Source organism: Loxodonta africana, chromosome 18, assembly GCF_030014295.1.
Source record: "Loxodonta africana isolate mLoxAfr1 chromosome 18, mLoxAfr1.hap2, whole genome shotgun sequence".
In the NCBI taxonomy this organism is placed as follows: Eukaryota; Metazoa; Chordata; class Mammalia; order Proboscidea; family Elephantidae; genus Loxodonta; species Loxodonta africana.
The window spans coordinates 6028212-6052189 of record NC_087359.1 but is presented as its reverse complement, the minus strand read 5'-3'; the positions used below and the strand labels follow the sequence as shown (position 1 = coordinate 6052189).

General features: G+C 39.0%; 1 protein-coding gene across 1 annotated transcript in view; it reads right to left on the bottom strand.

Annotated features, from left to right (window-relative positions):
• Positions 1 to 23978, bottom strand: part of TGS1 (trimethylguanosine synthase 1) — a 50420-nt gene that overhangs the window by 25181 nt on the left and 1261 nt on the right. Inside the window, exons 2-6 of the mRNA XM_003420004.4 lie at positions 8303 to 8358; positions 6497 to 6669; positions 5338 to 6160; positions 3342 to 3459; positions 1856 to 1942 (exon numbers count right to left, since the gene is read on the bottom strand). Coding sequence (XP_003420052.2) covers positions 1856 to 1942; positions 3342 to 3459; positions 5338 to 6160; positions 6497 to 6669; positions 8303 to 8358 — 1257 coding nt within the window. The remainder of the gene's footprint in view (positions 1 to 1855; positions 1943 to 3341; positions 3460 to 5337; positions 6161 to 6496; positions 6670 to 8302; positions 8359 to 23978) is intronic.

Genomic DNA, 23978 nt, shown 5'->3' with positions numbered 1-23978 from the left:
TTGCACAAGAAGCAAACTCCTACTATAAAAACGATTACAGAATGTCTGCTAATGTAACCATCTGAGTCTTTATAATCCTAAAAGGCTGTATACCATCGAGCCTCACCTGCTTCACAGCACACGAAGGCACTGGCTGTGGAGCCTCCTTTGGCTGTATCAAGCCTTGTTTGCTTCCCTCTCCTACAGTTATTAGGGACTCAGACTATAATACACAATTAAGTACTTCTATAAAATCATAAATAGCTTTGTTTTAAATGCCAGGTCTTGTGTTCTGCCCATATTATAAACTTCTTTATAATAAAAAGTATATCTACTCTTTTAAGTAGAACTGGGTACTTTAAATAGGAGAGAATAGTTAAGCGAAATCTTAGTAGACTGAATTAAAATATCTAAGAGTGTATTCTAGCAAGAGCTACCCAAGTAATTTCTCAATAAAATTACAGGTGGGTAATAATATTTCTGCCAAGATTTACAGCAGTATCAGAAAAGCCTTTTACATTACTAAACTTAATGATTCTCTAGCCTCGTATGATCATATGAACTACAGCTGCCATGAAGTATCATAAGGAGGAGATAATCAGTAATCGTCAAAAACTGCTCACAGTATGGCAATTACCAGTATGTATTTCTGAGCTAATCTGGATTTACTTTATAAGTGAACCTTAAGATATTCTCCTATGCCCTTGTCTTGCTGACTTCAAAATGTGCAGGTATCTATCTGAATTTCACAACTTATCAAATGAATAAGTAGGACTTCAAGCTTCAACCCTTAGAAACATCAAAGACCCTAGTGTTTAAATCGCTGTTGCGAGCTGACATTAACTATAGGTCTTTAGCGTGCCTTAAGTATTCAGCTCAGTTTTCATGTCAAGTGCAATAAACTCTTCAATTGTTCTTAAATGATTAGCTACTTATTCATATCTTATCTTTATACAAATGGTCATAGCAGCTTTATTTGTAACAGCAAAATACTAGAAACAATTCCAATGTCTTTGATGAATAGTTGAACACGTTTTGCTACGTCCATACAATGGAGTACTATTCAGCACTAAGAAGCAATGAAGTTTTGGGCATTGTGCTTAGATCTTTATTGTACTATTACTTGTAATAGCGCCAAACAGGAAACAGCCTTGATGTTCCTACAACTTAGATGGCTAATTAAAGACTATGCCTCTACTGACAGGATTAGGTAAATGTTCTGCATACTGACAAGAAAGGTGTCCATGGTACGCCGTGGAGGGAAAATAGCAAGCTGCAGGTTATGTACAGTAGATTCCATTATTTTTGTGTTTTATAAAAACAGGAGTAATGTGGGTAACATACTAACTACACAGTCATAAAAACACACACATAAATAAATTTGGAAGAATACATGCAAAACTCTTTTCACACTGCCTATTGCAAAGGAAAGATTTTCACTTTTTACCTCTTCTGTTTGAGTTTTACTATATTCATGATAAAGAAAAAAGTTATGGCAGATTTGAACTTCTCATGCCATGTCTGCTAAACTCTTGTGAGACACTAGGTGAAAAGAAAGCTGTGTTTAGAAGTTAAAAGATCTGGGTTGAATCCCCCTCTCCAGTAAATGATATGATCTTGACCAAGTCAAAACCTCTGTGAATTATGTTGCTGTACCTATGAAAGGGGAATAACAAGACTGGATTGCTATGAAGCTCAATTACATTAGTAGATGTAAATACATCAAAGGTAGGGTGTATTTCTACAATTCTTACTAACAAAAGAGATGACTGTTTTAACTGTAAAAGCTCAAATGGCATAACACACTTTACCATTTATTAACTGCCTGAATACTGGATAAGATTTTGAGAAGATAATAGCATTTATGAATAATTACTTTTGTCCTGAGCCATGCTTGAATCCTAGAAGACAACCATTTTCATCAAAGTCTGAATGTGGGTTTTCATCAACGTCCAGTTCATGGCTAAATAAACAAATAAACAAACAGAAATGGCAATGAACCATGACCTCCAGAGCTCAACAGTGCAGGCAAGTAAGTTATCATGAGGTGCATATAACCAACCTATACAAACTTGCCCATCGCAATCACCAACCACAGTCCACAAACCAGGAATGCAGGAGAAAGAGTCCTTCTGTCAGGACCTTCCAAAGGTGATGAAGTATCCAACAGCACTCAAATCTTAAACCATGTCATGTAACTATCTCCATTCCTGAACATGGTTCAAATATGGACCTCCCCATTGTTGGAAAAACACCAGTAAAATCTGCAGCTTTAAACTTATCTCCTACTGCAGTCTCCCTAGAGGTTTTCCTTAAAAACAAAGGAAACATTTGAGAAGTATCAACTCAACCAAAATAAAGAAATAAACTGCAAAAGAAAAAATATGATACCTTTTAGGATCCTGACAGTGTGAGCCATAGTGTACCAAGTAAACAAAAATGGTGATGAAATAATTATTACAAAGTTTGTCTTCTAATTAAGTTGAACTCATCAAACATTTATCATGTATCTACTAGGTGCCAGGGATATAACTACATGCATGGTCTCTGCACTCTAGGACCCAGAGGAACTAGCAGGGAGCTAACAAGCAGTATCTACTATGGAGAGGGAACAGGGTAGAACCATGCTTTTATGTATTACGACCCTGAGTCTCCACAACTTGCTCACTCCTCTTTCAGAAGCTGTATCAAGCATAAAATCTTATGTGCAGCACATCATATCCTGTCAGATAAGTGTTTCCAGCTAACTTCCAAATTCTGTAATGATGTACCCTTTCCTTGAGTATCTCCGGCCATTAGCATGTGACTTTAGAGTATTCTCTACTTATTTCATTACCTGTATTAAGGGTATAATAGAAAGAGCACCGCCTTGAGAAGCAGCTAATCGGGGCACTAGCTTTACAGCTGCCATTCTGTTGTTGCTATGTAACTCTGGGCAAGGCCTTATCCTGCTTTCCTTAGTATTCCTGTGTACACAATGAGAGCACTAGGTTTGATATATCTGAAGTCAGGAACAAAATTCTGTGATTATACCTACATGTTTTTTTGGGTGGGAGGGGTGAGGGGACAAACTTTGTGAGAGAGATCCTATCTAATTACTAATTAAAAGCTATCATCCACTGCACTTTTATTATGTATCAGGTATATCATATATGCCAGTTCCAATCCTCCTGATCATCTTCCAAAAAAAGGCACCCGTCCCATTTCACAGATGAGAATGCCCAGGGCCCTGTCAGTGTATCCTGCCTCTTCTCTGCACAGGATTAGCAGTGTTGTACACAGACCAAGTATTTCACAACTGCTCACTCATGTCCACAAACACTTATGTTATCACATTTTGGACAGAGGTATGTGTAACTTGCCTCCTCTTGAGTTTGGTTGGTTTACATTCAGGTGGATCTTCTTCATTTTCATCTCCATCAATACCATTGGTGTGTGGTCTTTCTTTGCTTGTGTTTGTTCCTGAAGACCCCTGTGAATCTAAAGAGGCAGAGATATTGCAGTGTATTTCTCCCATTTATTATAGGTTTGACAACTCTTCTGCCATTTGCAAAAGCAATGGAAACATTTCAGTGCCTCTCCTGCAATGAACTGTACATCCCAGGCAGAGTGCCGGACCACACACACTAGTATTCTGTGTGTCTACCTGAAAAATCTAAGCATAAAAAATGAGTAGCCATGTCTATTAAGCTTTAAAAGCTTCCAAGATCTATTTAAAGCCAAATAAAACTACTTCTTCAGAGCTGTCGAAAGAGTACACAAATTAACCCACAAAGTTAACTTGGTGACAGCATATTCAGACGGAATTTTAATCTAGATGACTCCAAAGACAGCATGATCACAAAAGGATTTCTCTTCATTAAGAAGCAAATACATTTACTTTGCCCTATCTGCCTTTGTGCTGTGTTTTCAGAGTGGAATAAACTGGGCAGTGCGAGACTAAAAGTTGCAACATGCCTGCAGGGTAGACAGGGGAACACTCTGATGATTTTGGGAGACCACCCAAACATATTCACATAGACATGCAACATAAGCCTTATATTTTGACCTTAAGGGAGCACCTAAAACAAATCAAAACCTAAAATCCTTAAGTTGATCTTAATGGCAGACACACTAGCACTAATTGCAGAAACGGCCAATCTACAAATGTAACTAAGGGAACAGCCGACGGAAGGCAGAGGCTGGGAGAAGGTTTACTATGTTTGGTAAAGGAAAAAAAGTAGAGAAAAAAAAAAAGAAATCGAGGATAACCAAAGGGAGTAATATAAAGCAATAAATAGGGGCCAAGACACTGACCAAAATACATATAAAAAATTTTATGGTAAAAAATAAGTACAGATAAGTATCAGAAGAGTACAGAAACGTTCAGAAGAATATCAAAACCCTTATATAAGCTCCACCACAGGAGTACATACAGAGAATATAAAAAGTAGCTAGACTTCCTTGAGATCCTTCCAGTAACTCTTAAACGCAACTAGATCAAGTAAGATCTGTAATCTGAGATGAGCAAAGCAGACCCAATTCTTAAATGAGAGGTTAAAAGCTTTTGCATTATACAGGAGGCTGAGAAGAAAGTCCCTATATACTGGACTTCTCTGGCATCAAACATCAAGGACGCCAAGACGACATCTGTAATCACTGGGCGTTAGGATGTTCCAGTTACAGAACTTTCCTGCTCTCTCATCTCCTGGTGCCACTAGTTGGTGGTAACCCTTCTCCCTAGCAAGAGTATGCTCATCCTGCCATTCTCATCACTTTCTTTACTCCGACAATGGTATCTGTCTGCACAATGAGTTTGTTTTTTTTTTAAGTCACTTATTCAGGAACCAATCAAGTTCTTATCCTGTACACCTTATTGATAAGACCTAAACGAAATCCTTCTATGTAGTCATAAATTAATATCACGCCCTCTTTAGATTCTTTATAAAGCAAGACTTCACTTGTCCTGAATGAATTCCACATGACTCATGATGAACTTTCCTTATGCCAAGCTTATGCCCCCAACCACTCTCTGTTTCTTATAAACTCAGTTCCTCTGGAGAACCTTCAAAGTTCCAAGCTCACTCTAAATTAGATCTCTCACAGGATTTCCAAGTTTTACTTCACTGGCCAACAAGGTATTAAAAAGGAAGCAATGATACATACATACCTTTGAGAACTCTATGCAAATATTCTTTTTGTTAATATAAAAGGGTAATAAACAACTTGTGTATAAAAATAAGATGGAGGAACCATTTCATTATTACACTATAAAAATGTAGTTGGTATTATTTAACTCTACAGTAAAGGATTAATGTTATTTTGCTAAATAGATCATTTTCCTATCCATTACACAACGAAGTAAGTCTTGATTCTTACCCTGAGCTGGTAGGTCTGTGTTTCTATTCCTAGACACGTTCCTTTTCTTGGTTCCTCCATCACATGGTTCACTTTGGCCAGAAGCGGGGCATTCTCTTCTGCAGCTAACGTCACTTAGCTCCTGAGGACTCTTACAACGTTCAGAAGACTCTAACTGGCTTTGTTCTACTTCCTCTGAATTCAGGGTTATATTATTAATTCTATCAAGTATTTCATTATGATCTTTATCAACCGAACCAGAGCTTTCATCACCAACTGCCATAGATGAAGATGGAAAAGAAATTAAGTCCACTTTCACACGGTTTTCACCATTGTTGTCAACTTCTGTTTTAGATTCACAAGGATCTGTATCCCAGCTTTGCGAAGCATCGAAAGTCCAACCCTGAGTTTCCCAATACTGAAACTGTTCCAAGTAGTACCAGTAGAGTTGACTGTAATGTTGCTCCCATTCCTCCTTTGTGTCAGGGAAGTTCCAAGGTTCAGAAGACAGTGTTTGACCTGAATGTTTTTCTTGCCAGCTTTGCCATAAGAGTCCTCCTCCATATTCATTCCAATACTTTTCCCATTTCTCCGTCATTTGTAGCTTTGGAGTTAATTCATTTTCAACAGGAAGATTTTCAGTTTCAATGTCTTTTTTGCTTTGAAGTTTACATGTTCTGATGTTCTCATACTGCTCAACTGGAGAAGGATCCTCTGAAGCCAAAATGTCATTTTTGTCATATTCTTCTCTCCAAGGTTCTGTCATAATTTCATCTAAGTACTGCTTTTGATATTTTTTCTTTTTCTTTTTTCTTTTAACTTTATTTCTAGCATTCATAGACACCTGTATCACACAAATGACAATCTGAATATACATGTACTTCTTAAACTGTAAGAGAAAGTAGAATCCAAATCTATTTTGACATTAAAATAAACAAAATATCCTCACACCGCACCCTGGACTTTTAGTTACAGAAAAAAGTGTATTTTACGGTCTATGTCCTCAAGATGAAGAAAAGGCACAAATGGTGCACGTCAAAACTTGCAATTTTGGTTGATTAATATGTAAATATGCTCTACGTCATGACATACATTAGAATTGGTATAAAAAAATAATTTGTTGTAATATTTTATGGAAAACATTAAGAAACAGGAAAAACAAAAGTAAATTAATACTTACCTCAAAATTCTTATGTGCAGATGTTCCACCAAATTGAAGCGGTAGTCCCATGCTTCTCATGAGTTCGGCCTCAGAGTCGAGTCCACTTTCATCTAGGCCTATATCTCGGCTGTCACGTGTTTCTGCCCTGCCAGGGGAAGAATCACCTTCCTCCTCTTCTGTAGTCTGATCCCCTACAGACAACATTTGTTAGCTTAGACTGAAGAAAATTTAGTGGCACGTTTTACTGTTCTCATTTTAAAGAAGTAGAACCTCAGAACCTGAGTGATTACATGATCCTCCCAAAGTGGAGGTGTGCAAATGTTATGATTTTAAAGGAGGGAAAAAGAACTTAATGGTAATTTGGAACAGTAACAAAAATAGCCAACTAAGAATCAAGACACAACTTCTAGTTCCAGCTCTGCCTGTCTCCTATCCATCTAGCTGCCCATTCAGCTTATATTTACCGAGCATCTGCTCTGTGTCAGATGCTATACAGAGTACTGAGGACACAAGAGGGAACAGGGCAGACAAGGTCTCAGTTCCAATAGTAGTGTAACCACGGGGAACACGCTTAAACTTTCAGATTCCTTATCTGCACAATTACTGGGCTAGATTAGTGGATTTAAAATTATGATTTATATAGTTACTTTAGGAGCTGTTAAAGAAAGGTGAATGGTATGTCATCAAGCCTTTCACAGGCATTTCAGTCACAAATGGGATTTAGACACTGGGATTCTGTGTAAGAGTTGATTTAATGAAGGGGTTCTGCTATTAAAAGTTGGAAATTCACAGAACTGGAAGATCATTTCAAGCTCTTTGATTCTAGTTTTTACAGCAAAACCATTTTATACTAACAAAAGAAGTTTTACTTAATATGCTTACCTAAAAATAAATCATACTACTCATCAGACAAACGCCATTCAAATGCTGTTTAAAATGTGGGATAATAATTATTTTGTATATTAGCATACTCAAACTCTTTTATAGATTGCAGCTCACTGGATTGTGGGCAACAGAGCAGGGAGTCTTCCACAGGAAAAATGGAGACTGATAAAAGGGAAATCTCATGTGCACAAATTCTACTAAACAGGTTCCTAAAAGGGAGAGGGGAAAAGACACCTGTTTAAATAATGAAGCAGATTCCACTCATTGTTCCATTTAATGAACTTATGAAAGCTCAGGAAAAGAGCAAAGTGGGGAAAATGAATTAGCTAAGTTTTATGTTTCCCTCATGGTATGCATATTTTCTTATGTTCTGGGGGGCGGGAGGGGGGCATCATGTTTAAGTTAAAGGATTTTCAAGGGTAACCATGACATGCTTTACTTGTGCCAACCTTACCGGCAGTTTTTTCAGTGTCTAGAAACATAAAAGATTTATGTGGAAAGGACAATTGGGGTCCCAGTAGGGAAGTCTGAGAGACCACAAAGGTTTTCAGTTAGTTAATAAAATTAGGTGAGGCTTAATGCACTGCCCAAATTCTATTTGTTAGTTGGAAAAGTTACCTTTTACTTGATGCAAAAGGCTTTGGATGTTTACTTGGAACTTACCCTGAATCATTTTTCTACACAATAAAATGCTGATGAGGAAACCATACATTCACTACTTTTTAAAGCTTCAAATTCCACACAGAAAAAAACAGATGATATCAAGTTCATCCAATAGCTACAGGAAAATGAAAGATCTGCTTTGACAGGGATTCTAGACCATGGTATAATAGAGAATGAAGACTATGATTACAGGATCACTTCTCACTTTACATATTTTATGCTACGAAATTAATACAGTATTATAACAAATTACAGACAAATACAGTATTACATTACCTGCATTGCTTTTGGTGTAGTAGCCTTTTAATCCCAAATTGCACAATATCCGATCCCTGTGAAGCAAATTAAGCAGTCCATATTGAAATAAATTAAGCTATAAATTTGGAGAAAAAGCAAACTCAAGGCAGTATAATAAAAATGTTCCTTAGACAGAAAAGCAACCTGCTAATAAATTCTCCTCACCTATAACATGCAGACAGGACTATGTATATACACATATATGTATCTCAGTGGGGTTGTTGTAGGATTGGCAGCATATGTGAAACATTTAGCACAGTAAGCATTTATAAATATAACTACTAATCAGTAAAATCAAGGGGTAGGTTCTCCTAGATGCTGAGGGGGACGAATTCTATCGTCCTTATGATACACACAAACAATGAGGTATTCTCCAAATTTTGCTGGAAGAATTGAGTATAATATTAAAGTAGAAAGGTTTCCCTTAGGCATATGCAAATTCACATGCAGAACCACTTGCAAACAGGCTGAGCTACCCGCTGCCCAGCAGACCGGACATTCACGGTCTGAACGGAGCTTGTTTGGGGAACCAATGTACAACAAAGCACTCATTTAAGTACTTCATCCAACAGAAAAATAAATTTAAGATAAAACAATTCAGTATCACTAATTTTTCAAAACAGTGACTGGTTAAACTTTTCTTTACATACCTACTTCTAAAATTTTTCTACCGTAATCTACAAAGATTGGTAATTATATAACCAAAATTAAAACAGAATACTTAAAAAAAAAAAGTGGGAGATTTTGCTATTGGTACTTTCCTATCAGTAAATTTGGAAACGCTGGTGGCATAGTGGTTAAGTGCTACAGCTGCTACCCAAGAGGTCAGCAGTTCAAATCTGCCAAGGGCTCCTTGGAAACTATGGGGCAGTTCTTCTCTGTCCTATAGGGTCGTTATGAGTTAAAATCGACTCGACGGCAGTGCGTTCGGTTTGGGGTTTTTTATCAGTAAATTCAGTAACTGAATTATTATTCCAATATAACTAGCATAATAAGGCCAATTTCAAGTCCTAGCTAAGACCACTTTTGTAATGGAGCTGCAATAAATTCAACAAAATAAAATCATCATACACCTGGTCTGTCTCAGATCCTCCTGTCTCTCTGGCAGCACGCCCGTGGCCCCGAAGAACTTGGGGCACTGAAAGGGGAAATGGGAGTCACACAGAGGGGATCAGTGGTGTGCTGCCAGCACCCAAGGATACAGGGCACTGGGTCAGGTGCAACAGACTGGACACACTGAGTAAATATAATGAGGATAATGATAGTCAAGATTCTCCTTGTTGGAGAGGGTTATTTAAAAACATAGAAACAGGGAAGGCTAGAAAGAACCCTAAGGTGTTAGACTAAAATTGGAAGTATTGTTATGAGGTCATGGTTTTTAAACTTATATACATAGTACAGAAATAGTTTTAAATGTGTGTGTACACACATGTAAGTAAAATAAAAAAATGAACAAATGAATATATATACACTGCCTAACTCTTGTCTGCTGAAAGGGTGTAAAACCACTGACGATCTAGAAGCAATAACCACAATGAGCACCCAGATCTTGATATCTAAATACTACAGCCAAGAAAACCCTATGGAACAGTTCTACCCTGTAACCCATGGGATTGCTGTGAGTTGGGATTTTCTCAACAACCACAGGTTTTTTTATAACTCACAGTAAACCAAAACCAAACCCACTGCCGTTGAGTCGATTCCAACTCATAGTGGATTCAAATTCCAGGTCTCACCAACTGCCCCAACAATGTGTCTCTTTCCTGTTTGATCCAGGATCCTACCTAGGAAACTGGGCGCCTTGGAGAAATGGCAACTCTAGGTTGGAGCATGAACTGTGAAAGACAAGCCTGGGTCACCTTCTTGTGCCAGAAGATTAGGAAGCACTCAAAGAATACTTGGGACATACCAAAAGGACAAAAGAGCTACCATGAAGGGGCCCCATCAGCCAAATCTAAGACAACCTGAGCACCAAAATAAATGAGGAGAGAAGGGAAAGTGCTTCTTTACAGTTGAATGCTAAGTAATGAATTTAGAAGGAAAGGAGATAAAGAATCACTATTTGGCAACTGTCACAGAGGTAGCTGATTCAGACGGAAATTGTCAATGAAGGCAAAGGTGTGTGGGTTTGTTGAAGAACAGGGTACTGGTGTAATGTCGGACTTACTCCCTAAAAAATAAAACTACAAAATACTAATTAATCCAAAGGTTACAGGGGAGAAATCTGACAGATACCAACATGACTAGGTAATCAAGGTCCATATCACCAATGAGTCTACATAAAGTGTCCCAATGTGATGAACAGAGAAGAGAACAGCATCACGTCTGTTGCATTCCTGCCAAGAAGGCAGACCCAACTCTATTCCTGACAAAACGTCAGATGGACTCAGGTTAAGTATGGTCATCCTTTTTATGACTTGGATACATGAAAGAGGGGAGGACAGCGAATAATTTTTCTAGCTTGGAAGATACTGACAAGATATCGTAACTAATATCAACAGTTTCCTAGGTGGGATCCTGGATCAAACAGGAAAGAGACACATTGTTGGGGCAGTCGGTGAGACCTGGAATTTGAATCCACTATGAGTTGGAATCGACTCCACAGCAGTGGGTTTGGTTTTGGTTTACTGTGAGTTATAAAAAAACCTGTGGTTGTTGAGAAAATCCTAACTCACAGCAACCCCATGGGTTACAGGGTAGAACTGTTCCATATGGTTTTCTTGGCTGTACCGGAATCGACTCCATGACAACAGGTTTGGTTTTGGTACTTACTGGCGTTTACGTAGGAGAAAATCCTTGTTTGGGGTAAATATATGATGGAGTATTTAGGAGTGATGGGGAATCATGTTACCAGGTTGCTCTCAAAATAGCTCAGAAAAAGAATAATAATTGTGTGTGTGCAGAGACACACACATCCATGTGGAGAGAGTGATGGAGCAAATGCAGTTAATAGCTGGTGAATCTTGGTGAGGGGAAAATGTATATTTTTTTACATTTGAAATCATTTCAACATGAATTATTTTAAAAAAGTAAAAAATTAAAACACATGATTTACAGCACAGTCTTATAATAAAATAGTAAATAAAAATAAACGATAATAAATAATAAAAACCAATAAGTCCACATTCTACCATTTTCCTGTGTTCTATTCTAGGCTTTGTACATAAGCACACAAAATATTTAAATAACTATAATCATAGTGCAGATATTATATTCTGATATAATAATTTAACACAGGTATTTTTCATGTTACTACCAAGCCACTGGAAACCCTAGTGGCGTAATGGTAAAGAGCTATGGCTGCTAACCAAAAGGCTGGCAGTTCAAATCCACCAGGCGCTCCTTGGAAACTTTATGGGGCAGTTCTACTCTGTCCTATAGGGTTGCTATGAGTCGGAATTGACTTGACAGCAAATGAGTTTTTTGGTTACCAAGCCACTGGAGCCCTGGTGGTGCAGTGGTTAAGAGCTCAGCTGCTAACCAAAAGGTCTGCAGTTCAAATCCACCAGCCGCTCCTTGATAACCCTATAGGGCAGTTCCATCCTCTCCTATAGGGGAGCTATGAGTCTGAATCGACTTGACGACAACAGGTTTTTAGTTTTGGTTTACCATGCCACTGAAATGATTCTTTTTAAGAGCTACATACGTATCATTCCAATTACAGGACTTCTTCATACTGATTATCTATAGAAACTTGAATGTGGACATGAAATAGAATATTCCTTCCTCTGAACTTTCAGCAGGGCTCCCATTCCCCACGACTTCTCTACTGGTAGCAATTCCAAGATCACATCTCTACGGTTAAGCTGTACTAAAGGACTACAGTTTGAGCATTAATTAATCTCAAGGAAAAAGCCATTCTTTTTTTTTCTCTCTTTCTATTTTGAACTTAGAACGTAGCTACTAAAAATGAAGTAGAGTCTTTAATGTGAAGATATGTATGAAATTATCCTCAGTGACTAGGAAGATTTTAGCTCCAAAAGACTAAATTCAATGTAACGGTAATTAAATTGTATTTTAAATAAAGTTGCTTTAATTCAAACCAGTCAAATATTGTTTTCTAGGGGAATGGTCTAAGATAATTCTTCTTGACTTTTTACATTTTATAATTTATATTCCTTCCTTCGTCTTTCCAGAATGGAGCCTTAATGGAACAGCACTAGGGCCCAACTGCGCTATAGGCTTAAGACCTAAGTATGGAGGAGCCTTGGCTGGCACTGAAGGCAAGGAGACTCATCTTTCCTGGCCTGCAAATGCAAGATACAACTGGGTGATCTTTTCTGGTGAGCTCCTTGGTCCTGACCATGCTAAACTGCATGCCTTCTTAGAACGCAGGTCAGGAAGGTCCAGAGAAAGAAGCAGAAAGATACTTCTTCATGGGTGAGAGGTGAAACAGGTGCCAAAGGTTATTACTAGTACCTCACAAGGATTCTTTCAATAGTTTTGGCAATTACAAAATCTTCCAAAAAAAACCCAAACCCATTCATTGCCATTGAGTCGATTTCAACTCACAGTGACCATACAGAAGAGTAGAACTGCCCCATAGGCCTTCCAAGGCTGTAATCTTTATCGAACCAGGCTGCCACATCTTTCTTCTATGAAGCAGCTGGTGGGTTCAAACCGCTGACCCTCTGGCTAGCAGCCAAACACTTAGCTGCTGTGTGACCAGGGCTACTTCATATAATCCTAGTGGTTAGACAATCCGAGGCAGAAAGATTACCAATGGAAATTCAGCTCTTAAATTTTATGAAAATCCTGTTTCCTACTTATGACAACTTCCAAGTATCTCCAAGAGATACTGAGAAAGATGTATTTCTGATGCCTAATATTCAGATAATTTCCCATAACACTTGTTAAGTGTTGTCTATAGAGCAATCCATAGATCATAGTAACTCTGTGTGATCTATTTACTGGACTTGGCACATTGTATGAACTGAATATATCTATTTTTTTAAAATAATTTTTATTCTGCTCTAAGTGAAAATTTACAAATCAAGTAAGTCTCTCACATATAAACTTATATACACCTTACTACATACTCCCATTTACTCTCCCCCTAATGAGTCAGCCCGCTCCCTCCTTCCAGTCTCTACTTTCGTGACCGTTTTGCCACTTTCTAACCCCCTCTACCCTCCCATCTCCCCTCCAGACAGGAGATCCCAACACAGTCTCAAGTGTCCACCTGACACAAGTAGCTCACTCTCATCAGCATCTCTCTCCAACCCACTGTCCAGTCCCTTCCATGTCTGATGAGTTGTCTTTGGGAATGGTTCCTATCCTAGGCCAAAAGAAGGTTTGAGGACCAAGACTGCGGGATTCTTCTAGTCTCAGTCAGACCATTAAGTCTGGTCTTTCCATGAGAATTTGCGGTCTACATCCCACTGTTCTCCTGCTCCCTCAGGGGCTCTCTGTTGTGCTCCCGGTCAGGGAAGTCATTGTGCCCGGGTACCATCTAGTTCTTCTGGTCTCAGGATGATGTAAGTCTCTAGTTCATGGGGCCCCTTCTGTCTCTTGGGTTCATAATTATCTTGTGTTCTTGGTGTTCTTCATTCTCCCTTGATCCAGGTGGGTTGAGACCAATTGATGCATCTTAGATGGCCGCTTGTTAGCATTTAAGACCCCAGATGCCACACTTCAAAGTAGGATGCAGAATGTTTTCTTAAGAGAATTTATTTTCCCAATTGACTTAGATGTCCCCTGAAGCAATAGTCCCCAAGTCTTGGCCCTTGCTCCGCTGACCTTCGAAGCATTCAGTTTATCCAGGAAACTTCTTTGCTTTTGGTCCAGTTCAGCTGAGCTGACCTTCCCTGTACTGAGTATTGTCCTTCCCTTCACCTAAAGTAGTTCTTATTTACTATCTGATCAGTAAATAACCCTCTCCCATCCTCCCCCTCTCGTAGCCACAAAAGAATGTGTCCTTCTCAGTTTAAACTATTTCTCAAGATCCTATAAGAATGGTCTCATACAATATTTGCCCTTTTGCATCTGACTAATTTCACTCAGCATAATGCCTTCCAGGTTCCTCCATGTTATGAAATGTTTCACAGATTCCTCACTGTTCTTTATCAATGCATAGTATTCCATTGTGTGAATATACCATAATTTATTTATCCATTCATCCGTTGATGGGCACCTTGGTTGCTTCCAGCTTCTTGCTATTGTAAACAGTGCTGCAATAAACATGAGTGTGCGTATATCTGTTTGTGTAAAGGCTCTTACAAGGATATATTCCGATGAGTGGGATTTCTGGGTTGTATGGTACTTCTATTTCTAACTTTTTAAGAAAATGCCAGATAGATTTCCAAAGTGGTTGTACCATTTTACATTCCCACCAGCAGCGTAGAAGAGTTCCAATATCTCCGCAGCCTCTCCAACATTTATTATTTTGTGTTTTTTGGATTAATGCCAGCCTTGTTGGAGTGAGATGGAATCTCATCGTAGTTTTAATTTGCATTTCTCTAATGGCTTATGATCGAGAGCATTTTCTCATGTATCTGTTAGCTGCCTGAATATCTTCTTTAGTGCAATAAGTGTTCATATCCTTTGCCCAATTTTTAATTGGGTTGTTTGTCTTTTTGTGGTTTAGTTTTAACAGAATAATATAGATTTTAGAGATCAGGCGCTGGTCGGAGATGTCATAGCTGAAAATTCTTTCCCAATCTGTAGGTGGTCTTTTTACTCTTTTGGTGAAGTCTTTAGATGAGCATAGGTGTTTGATTTTTAGGCGCTCCCAGTTATCTGGTTTCTCTTCGGGCTCCTAACGTTGTCCCTATTTTTTCTTCCATGATCTTCATCGTTTTAGTCTTTATGTTTAGGTCTTTGATTCACTTGGAGTTAGTTTTTGTGCATGGTGTGAGGTATGGGTCCTGTTTCGTTTTTTTGCAAGTGGATATCCAGTTATGCCAACACCATTTGTTAAAAAGACTATCTTTTCACCAATTAACTGACACTGGGCCTTTACCAAATATCAGCTGCTCATATGTGGATGGATTTATATCTGGGTTCTCAATTCTGTTCCATTGGTCTATGTGCCTGTTGTTGTACCAGTACCAGGCTGTTTTGACTACTGTGGCTGTATGATGTGTTCTAAAATCAGGTAGAGTGAGGCCTCCCACTTTCTTCTTCTTTTTCTGTAATGCTTTACTTATCCAGGGTTTCTTTCCCTTCCATATGAAGTTGGTGATTTGTTTCTCCATCACATTAAAAAATGTCATTGGAATTGGGATCAGAAGTGCATTGTATATATAGATGGCTTTTGGTAAAATAGACATTTTTACTATGTTAAGTCTTCCTATCCATGAGCAAGGTATGTTTTTCCACTTATGTAAATCCCTTTTAGTTTCTTGCCCTAGTACTTTGTAGTTTTCTTTGTATAGATCTTTTACATCTTTGGTAAGATTTATTCCTAAGTATTTTACCTTCTTGGGGGCTATTGTGAATGGTATTGATTTGGTGATTTCCTCTTTGATGTTCTTTTTGTTGATGTAGAGGAATCCAAGTGATTCTATTAGTTTCAGTAGTTTTCTTGAGGATTCCTTAGGGTTTTATGTGTATAAGATCACGTCATCTGCAAATAGATATAATTTTACTTCTTCCTTGCCAATCCAGATGCCCTTTATTTCTTTGTCTAGCCTAATTGCTCTGGCTAGGACCTCTAGCACAATGTTGAATAAGAGCGGTGATAAAGGGCATCCTTCTCTGGTTCCCATTCTCAAGGGAAATGCTTTCAGGCTTTCTCCATTTAGAATGATGCTGGCTTTGTATAGATGCCCTTTGTTATGTTGAGGAATTTTCCTTCAATTTCTATTTAGCTGAGAGTTTTTATCATGAATGGATGTTGGACTTTGTCAAATGCCTTTTCCGCAGCAATTGATAAGATCATGTGGTTTTTGTCTTTTGTTTTATTTATATGGTGGATTACATTAATGGTTTTTCTAATATTGAACCAACCTTGCATACCTGGTATAAATCCCACTTGTCCGTGGTGGATTATTTTTTTGATATGTTGTTGAATTTTGTTGAGGCTAGAATTTTGTTGAGTATTTTTGCATCTATGTTCATGAGGGATATAGGTCTATAATTTTCTTTTTTTGTGCTGTCTTGTATTCCATCATTTTCTATGCTTTGAAATAAGTTTTGTAGTAGTGGTGTTAACTCTTCTCTGAAAGTTTTTGGTAGAACTCTGCAGTGAAGCCATCTGGGCCAGGGCTTTTTTTTGTGGGGAGTTTTTTGATTACCTTTTCAATCTCTTTTTTTGTTATGCATCTATTTAGTTGTTCTACTTCTGATTCTGTTAGCTTAGGTAGGTACTGTTTTTCTACGAATTCATCCATTTCTTCTAGGTTTGCAAATTTGTTAGAGTACAATTTTTCATAATAATCTGATACGATTCTTTTAATTTCAGTTGGGTCTGTTGTGATATGGCCCATCTCATTTCTTAATCAGGTTATTTGTTTCCTTTCCTGTATTTCTTTAGTCAGTCTGGTCAATGGTTTATCAATTTTGTTAATTTTTTCAAAGAACTAGCTTTTGGCTTTGTGAATTCTTTCAATTGTTTTTCTGTTCTCTAATTCATTTAGTTCAGCTCTAATTTTTACTATTTGTTTTCTTCCGGTGCCTGATGGATTCTTTTATTGCTCACTTTCTATTTGTTCAAGTTATAGGGACAGTTCTCTGATTTTGGCTCTTTCTTCTTTATGTATGTGTGCATTTATCAATATAAATTGACCTCTGAGCACTGTTTTTGTTGTGTCCCAGAGGTTTTGATAGGAAGTGTTTTCATTCTTGTTGCATTCTATGCATTTCTTTATCCCCTCCTTAATGTCTTCTATAACCCAGTCTTTTTTGATCAGGGTATTGTTCAGTTTCCAAATATTTGATTTCTTTTCTCTAATTTTTCTGTTATTGATTTCCACTTTTATGGCCTTGTGGTCTGAGAAGATGCTTTGTAATATTTCGATGTTTTGGATTCTGCAAAGGTTTGTTTTATGACCTGATACATGGTTTATTCTAGAGCATGTTCCATGTGCGCTAGAAAAAAAAAACTATACTTTGCAGCTGTTGGGTGGAGTGTTCTGTATAAGTCTATGAGGTCAAGTTCGTTGATTGTAGCAATTACGCCTTCCGTGTCTCTACTGAGCTTCTTACTGGAAGTACTATCCTTCTCCGAAAGTGGTGTGTTGAAGTCTCCTACTATAATTGTGGAGGTGTCTATCTCGCTTTTCAGTTCTGTTAAAGCTTGTTTTATATACCTTGCAGCCCTGTCATTGGGTGTGTAAATATTTAATAGGGTTATATCTTCCCGGTAAATTGTCCCTTTAATTATTATGTAGTGTCCTTCTTTATCCTTTGTGGTGGATTTAACTTTAAAGTCTATTTTGTCAGAAATTAATATCGCCACTCCTGCTCTTTTTTGACTTTTGTTTGCTTGATATATTTTTTTCCATCCTTTGAGTTTTAGTTTGTTTGTGTCTCTAAGTTTAAGGTGTGTCTCTTGTAGGCAGCATATAGGTGGATCGTGTTTCTTTATCCAGTCTGAGACTCTCTGTCTCTTTATTGGTGCATTTAATCCATTTACATTCAGCATAATTATAGATAAACATGAGTTTAGTGCTGTCATTTTGATGCCTTTTTGTGTGTGTTGTTGACAATTTCATTTTTCCACTTAGTTTTTTGTGCTGTTTTTCTTTGTAAGTTGTGTGTTCCTCATTTTCATAGTAGTTGAATTTATGTTTGCTGAGTCGTTATGTTTTTCTTGGTTTTTATTTTGAATTATGGAATTGTTAGACCTCTTTGTGGTTACCTTAATATTTACCTGTACTTTTCTAAGTAAAAACCTAACTTGTATCATTCTATATCGCCTTGTTTTCCGCTGCATATGGAAAATCTATGCCTCCTGTATTTAGTCCCTCTTTTTGATTATTGTGATCTTTTACATAATGACTTCAATGATTCCCTCTTTTGAGCATTTTTTTCTTTTTCAAATTCATCTTAATTTGTTTTTGTGATTTCCCTATTTGAGTTTATATCAGGATGTTCTGTTCTGTGACCTTGTGTTGTGTTGGTATCTGATATTATTGATTTTCTGACCAAACAATCTCCTTTAGTAATTTTGGTTTGGTTTTTGCAAATTCTCTAAGCTTGTGTTTATCTGTAAATGTTTTAATTTCACCCTCATATTTGAGGGAGAGTTTTGCTGGACAAATGATCCTTCGCTGGCAGTTTTTCTCCTTCAGCGCTCTATATATGTCATCCCATTGCCTTCTTGACTGTGTGGTTTCTGCTGAGTAGTCTGAACTTATTCTTATTGATTCTCCTTTGTAGGAGACTTTTCTTTTATCCCTGGCTGCTTTTAAAATCTTCTCTTTATCTTTGGTTTTGGCAAGTTTGATGATAATATGCCTTGGTGACTTTATTTTTGCATCAATCTTATATGGGGTTCGATAAGCATCTTGGATAGGTATCCTTTCGTTTTTCATGATGCCAGGAAAGCCTTCTGCCAACAGATCTTCAACTATTCTCTCTGTATTTTCTGTTATCCCTCCCTGTTCTGGGACTCCAATCACACGCAAGTTATTCTTCTTGATAGAGTCCCACATGATTCTTAGGGTTTCTTCATTTTTTTAAATTCTTTTATCTGATTTTTCTTCAACTATATTGGTGTCAATTGCCTTATCTTCCAACTCCCCCACTCTGCATTCCAATTGCTCGATTCTGCTCCTCTGACTTCCTATTGCGTTGTCTAATTCTGTAATTTTACTGTTAATCTTTTGGATTTCTGAATGCCGTCTCTCTATGGATTCTTGCAGCTTATTAATTTTTCCACTATGTTCTTGAATAATCTTTTTGATTTCTTCAACTGCTTTATCAGTGTGTTCCTTGGCTTTTTCTGTAGATTGCCTTATTTCATTTCTGAGGTCATCCCTGATGTCTTGAAGCATTCTGTAAATTAGTTTTTTATATTCTGCATCTGGCAATTCCAGGATTGTATCTTCATTTGGGAAAGATTTTGATTCTTTAGTTTGGGGAATTGTAGAAGCAATCATGGTCTGCTTCTTTATGTGGTTTGATATCAACTGCTGTCTCCGAGCCATCTATAAGATATTGTAATGATTTATTTTATATTTGCTCACTGAGTCTTATCTTGTTTTGTTTTCTTTCAATACACGCAGATGGCCTACTAGATTGCGCTGTCTTGACTGTTGTAGCCTTTGAATCACTTATGTCCTATTACCAGCTGGTTTGGGCTGTTACCAGATACATAAGCCTAAGAGTCCATTCACTATTCTTGAATAAAATCAGCTTAGGTGTTCTGATATTGGGTCACCAAGTGTTTGGTGTAGACTGTCACCTATTAACTTAGAGGAGTAGTGGTGATAGTTGTGTGCACCAGATTCTTGTAGCAGTAGGGGGGCACACTCCGGGGGAGAGGGAGGATCCTGACAGCTTTCCCCCACGTGCCAGTGAGGTAGGTGTGTCTCTATTCCTAAAGCACCTTGGTGGGTGGGCTTTGCAGCTGTACCTTAGGCACCCAATGCATGTATCTCTAAAAACTTGTAGGTGTCAGTATCCTCAGGCCCCTTTGGCAGGTGGCTAGGTGGTTTGCACGGAGCTTCAGCCCTCAGTTCCCTGTTGTGGATCAGTGAGGGCTCTGTTTAATAGGTAGAGATATCAGACCTGGAAAACTTGTCTTTCCAGTTATCTGCTAAAACAATTACAGTCAGATCTCTATCAGAATTTCCTTTGCATTATAATAGCCACCTTGTTCCCTGTAGGGAGGAAAGCCAAAGACTGTGGATCTCATATGCTTGGCTGGAGGTGGTTCTATATTTTTATTCCAATTTAGGGAAGTTAGGGAAGGATTCTTCCTCCCTAGGTTTTTAGTAGCTGCTTCTCTCAGGCCAGGAAAATGGGTTAGGAAAATAAAGAAAAAAGATAGAAACTGCAGAGCACTTCACTCCCTGGCCCAGGAAATTCCAATGTTAAGGAAGCCGCCTGGGGCAGGGAGGGAAGGGATCAGATAGATAGAGGAGAGTAAATACAGACAAAGTTACTTATCTTGCTTGGTGATGACTGTTTTATCTGAGATTCCCTAGGGGCGTGTAGCCTGTGTGTGCTGGCTGGGTCCAGACTGCCCAAGTCCCATGCTTCTGCTGTCTCAGAAACCATGGTCAGCTTCTCCGCTCCCAGTCCAAAGCCCAGCTCCAGGGTTCCCCGGCTGGGATGCTGCACTCCAGGCTCCAAAACCAGTCACTGCCTCCCGGTGATTTCTCCTGTCAGCCGCATCGTTGCGCTGCCTGCATATGCTGGCTGGGCTTCCCCCGAGGTCACTTCAGGTGGCTAGGGCTGCGTCCCGTGTTTGCGCCGTCTCAGGACGCTGTGCTCAGCTCCCCTGTGCCCAGTCCAAAGCCCGGCGCCAAGGTTTTCTGACTGGGACGCTGGCTCCAGGCTCTGAAAACAGTCACTCCTTTGCCGTGGTTGCTCGTTCTCTCGTTAGCTGTGTCAGTGTGCAGCCTGCTTGCACTGGCTGAGTCTCTATGGAGGTTACCCCAGGGGGCTAGGGATTAGGGCTGTGTCCCGTGCCTGCCCCACCTCAGCAAGCCGCAATCAGCCCTGCCACTTGGCACCAGAGAACTGCGAGGGCTCAAGGCTGTGGAGCGGGACGCCGGTTCCAGAGGTGCTCGCTGCTTCAGGGTGCAGCTTTTCACTCCCGTCACTCAGGTCAACTCTTTAGATCTGTGTTTGATGGTCAGGGTTCGTAGATTGTCATGTATGTGATCGATTCACTTGTTTTTCTGAGTCTTTGTTGCAAGAGGGATCCGAGGTAGCTTCTACCTAGTCAGCCATCTTGGCCCCCTCTTATGAACTGAATCTTAATTGCTGAAGTGAACTGTAAAACTGGGACCAGACTTGGATTATAGTAACGCAAAGAAGATACTGCTCTCCTAAAAGCCCTGATTAAAGTAGTCACCTAAACTCTCGCCATCATAACTTTGACTACAACAAGTATCACTTTCTTGTCTGTCATCTTTTTATCACAGTACCTGACACCCAGGAGGCTGAAGCACATGTTGGATAAATTATTCTTGGAAATCTCTGAAGTACAAGTAGCAATTCCTCTTCTGTAAACAGACTAGGGAATTGGTCTCCTTTTCAAGTAGCAAAAGGGAAAGGAAGCACTTCTGAAAGTCCTGAAATGCGATCACAGAAATGTCACATGACTTGCCCAAGGCCACAGAGCTAAATTTTGGTAAAATAAGGTATGAAACCAGGTAGATATTCCATCTCTAAGTATTCTTAAATTTTGGCCCAGTGAGTTGTTGTTGTTGGGGGCAGGGGGAACGCCATCAAATGATTTTGCTGTACTGTATAGGAATTACTAGAAATCACCACCAGATACTCTAACATGGTATGATCAGAGGAAAATATTGGCTCTTCAGTTTTCAGAATAATCCTCTACCTAAGCTACATTAACATGTTAAAGCATTTCACCCATACTCCAGTTGTTCTAGTGATTTTAGATCACTTAAATATCTTACCAAGAAGATTAAATAAAATTATACTGTTTTTACCAATTAGTGGGACAGTAAAAAGGATTTGAAGTCAGAAATTCCAGGCGTGTAATTCCAGGGCTGCCAGTTACTGGGTGTGTGACTTTTTAGTCCATTGCTGAGGCTCAGTTTTCTACTCAAATACATAAGGATAACAAAACCTATCTGAGAGAAATGTTGGAAGGCTTCGATGGGAAAAAAAGAAAAAGCATGAAATGGAAAATCAGTGACTGGCACTTAGTAAGTAAGTAATCAATCTGGTAGTTGTTTTTTTTCTTTTTTAATCTTGCCAATTCTAGTTGATATTTTTAGTCCTTGTTTTGCTTGACATGTTACCAACTTCCAATGTCGATTACTACTTCCTTGAAACACGTTATGACAGTGTATGCCCTGGGCTTCCCTTCTATCTCTCTCTGTCCCCAGTTAATGCACCTCTTCTCTTCCTCAAGGATGGATTCCACCCTTCCCCCTCTCTCACTGGCACTAAATTAATGGTTTCAAGTACTATTTAAAAATGGATGGCTTAAGCTCTTATGACAAGCTCAGCTGTCTCTAGAGCTCTAAACCGATGTATCCAACTACCTATAACATCTACTCTTGGATATCTCATAAATGAGTTGCCACTGAGTGGATTCCAACTCATGGCAACCCCATGTGTGTCAGAGTAGAAATGCACTCCAGAGTTTTTAATGGCTGATTTTTTGGAAGCAGATTGCTGGTCTTTCTTCCCAGGCACCCCCAGGTGGACCTGAACCTCTAACCATTTGGGTGCATTAACATATGTACCACCCAGGGACTCCAAGGTATCTCAAGATCAGTACGTACAAAATCAAACTCATGACCTACTCAGTGCCGTCCCAACATAAAAATCATGATCCCCAGGGGTCTCTGGCTCAGTGACAAGCAACAGTATAAGCCAGAAACCAGGTAGTTATACTCGACCCAGTCTCCTCCTTCCCATCCTTCACTGCCCCATCCAATCCAATTTGCCAACCCCGACCATTTCTCACCTATCTTTTCCCCAGTCTCTATTTCCACTGCCATTGATCCTAATCCAAGCCACCATAATCTCTTGCCTGGACGATGGTCTTAAAAGGTTTTCCTTGAAAACATTCTCCATTCTGCTACCAGAGTAATCTTTTCAAAGTGCAAATGTGATCATGTCACTCCCTACCTTAAAGTCTTCCTATAGTCTACAGAGTCCTGCATGTTTTGATCCTGCCTACCTCACCAATCCTATCTCCTACCTTTCCTTCCCAGTCACTGTATTTCAGTTTTGCTGGCTTTCTTTTGATCCTCCGAGGGGCTTAAATAGAGTTTCTCCTTTGGACATGTTTCCTCCCACACATAATTATTAGTTACTAGTTGTCCTAAGCTGACCCTGGCTCATGGCAACCCCATGTGTGTCCGAGTAGAACCGGGCTCTGCAGCATTTTCAAAGGCTGACTTCCACCCCACCCCGACCCCTGAAGTTCATGAGGCCTGTCTTCTGAGGTGCCTCCTCAGTTTATTTCCACTCAAACTTTAGACCTCTATTCAAATGATACTTCCTCAAAGAAACCTCTGTGACCCTTAGATAAAGACTAGGTTGTTATAGCATGAAACCAAACCAAACCCAGTGCCATCGAGTCTATTCTGACTCATAGCGACCCTATAGGACAGAGTAGAACTGCCCCACAGAGTTTCCAGGGAGCGCCTGGTGGATTCGAACTGCTGACCCTTTGATTAGCAGCTGTAGCACTTAACCACTACACCACCAGGGTTTCCGCATCCTCCCATACCACTTATAAAATAATTAACTGAGTGATTATTTAAATAGTTGTCTAAATATTGATCTCCTTTCTGAGAAAGTCAACAAAATGGGTGTAGGGACGGGCTGTTCTGTTATCCCAGGGCCTGTCAGGGTTGCTAACACAATAAGCATTCATCTAATGAATGCATGAATACAAAAACAGGTTTTGTTTTGAAAAGACCTAATTTTACATCAAGTTTAACAAAAAGTTTAGTTTCTTTTTGGGCTAATTTTCAGATTACTTCACAAAACATGACTGATAGTTAAAACAAATATTTCAGCGACAGGGAAGTAGGGCACTGTCAGTACTGTG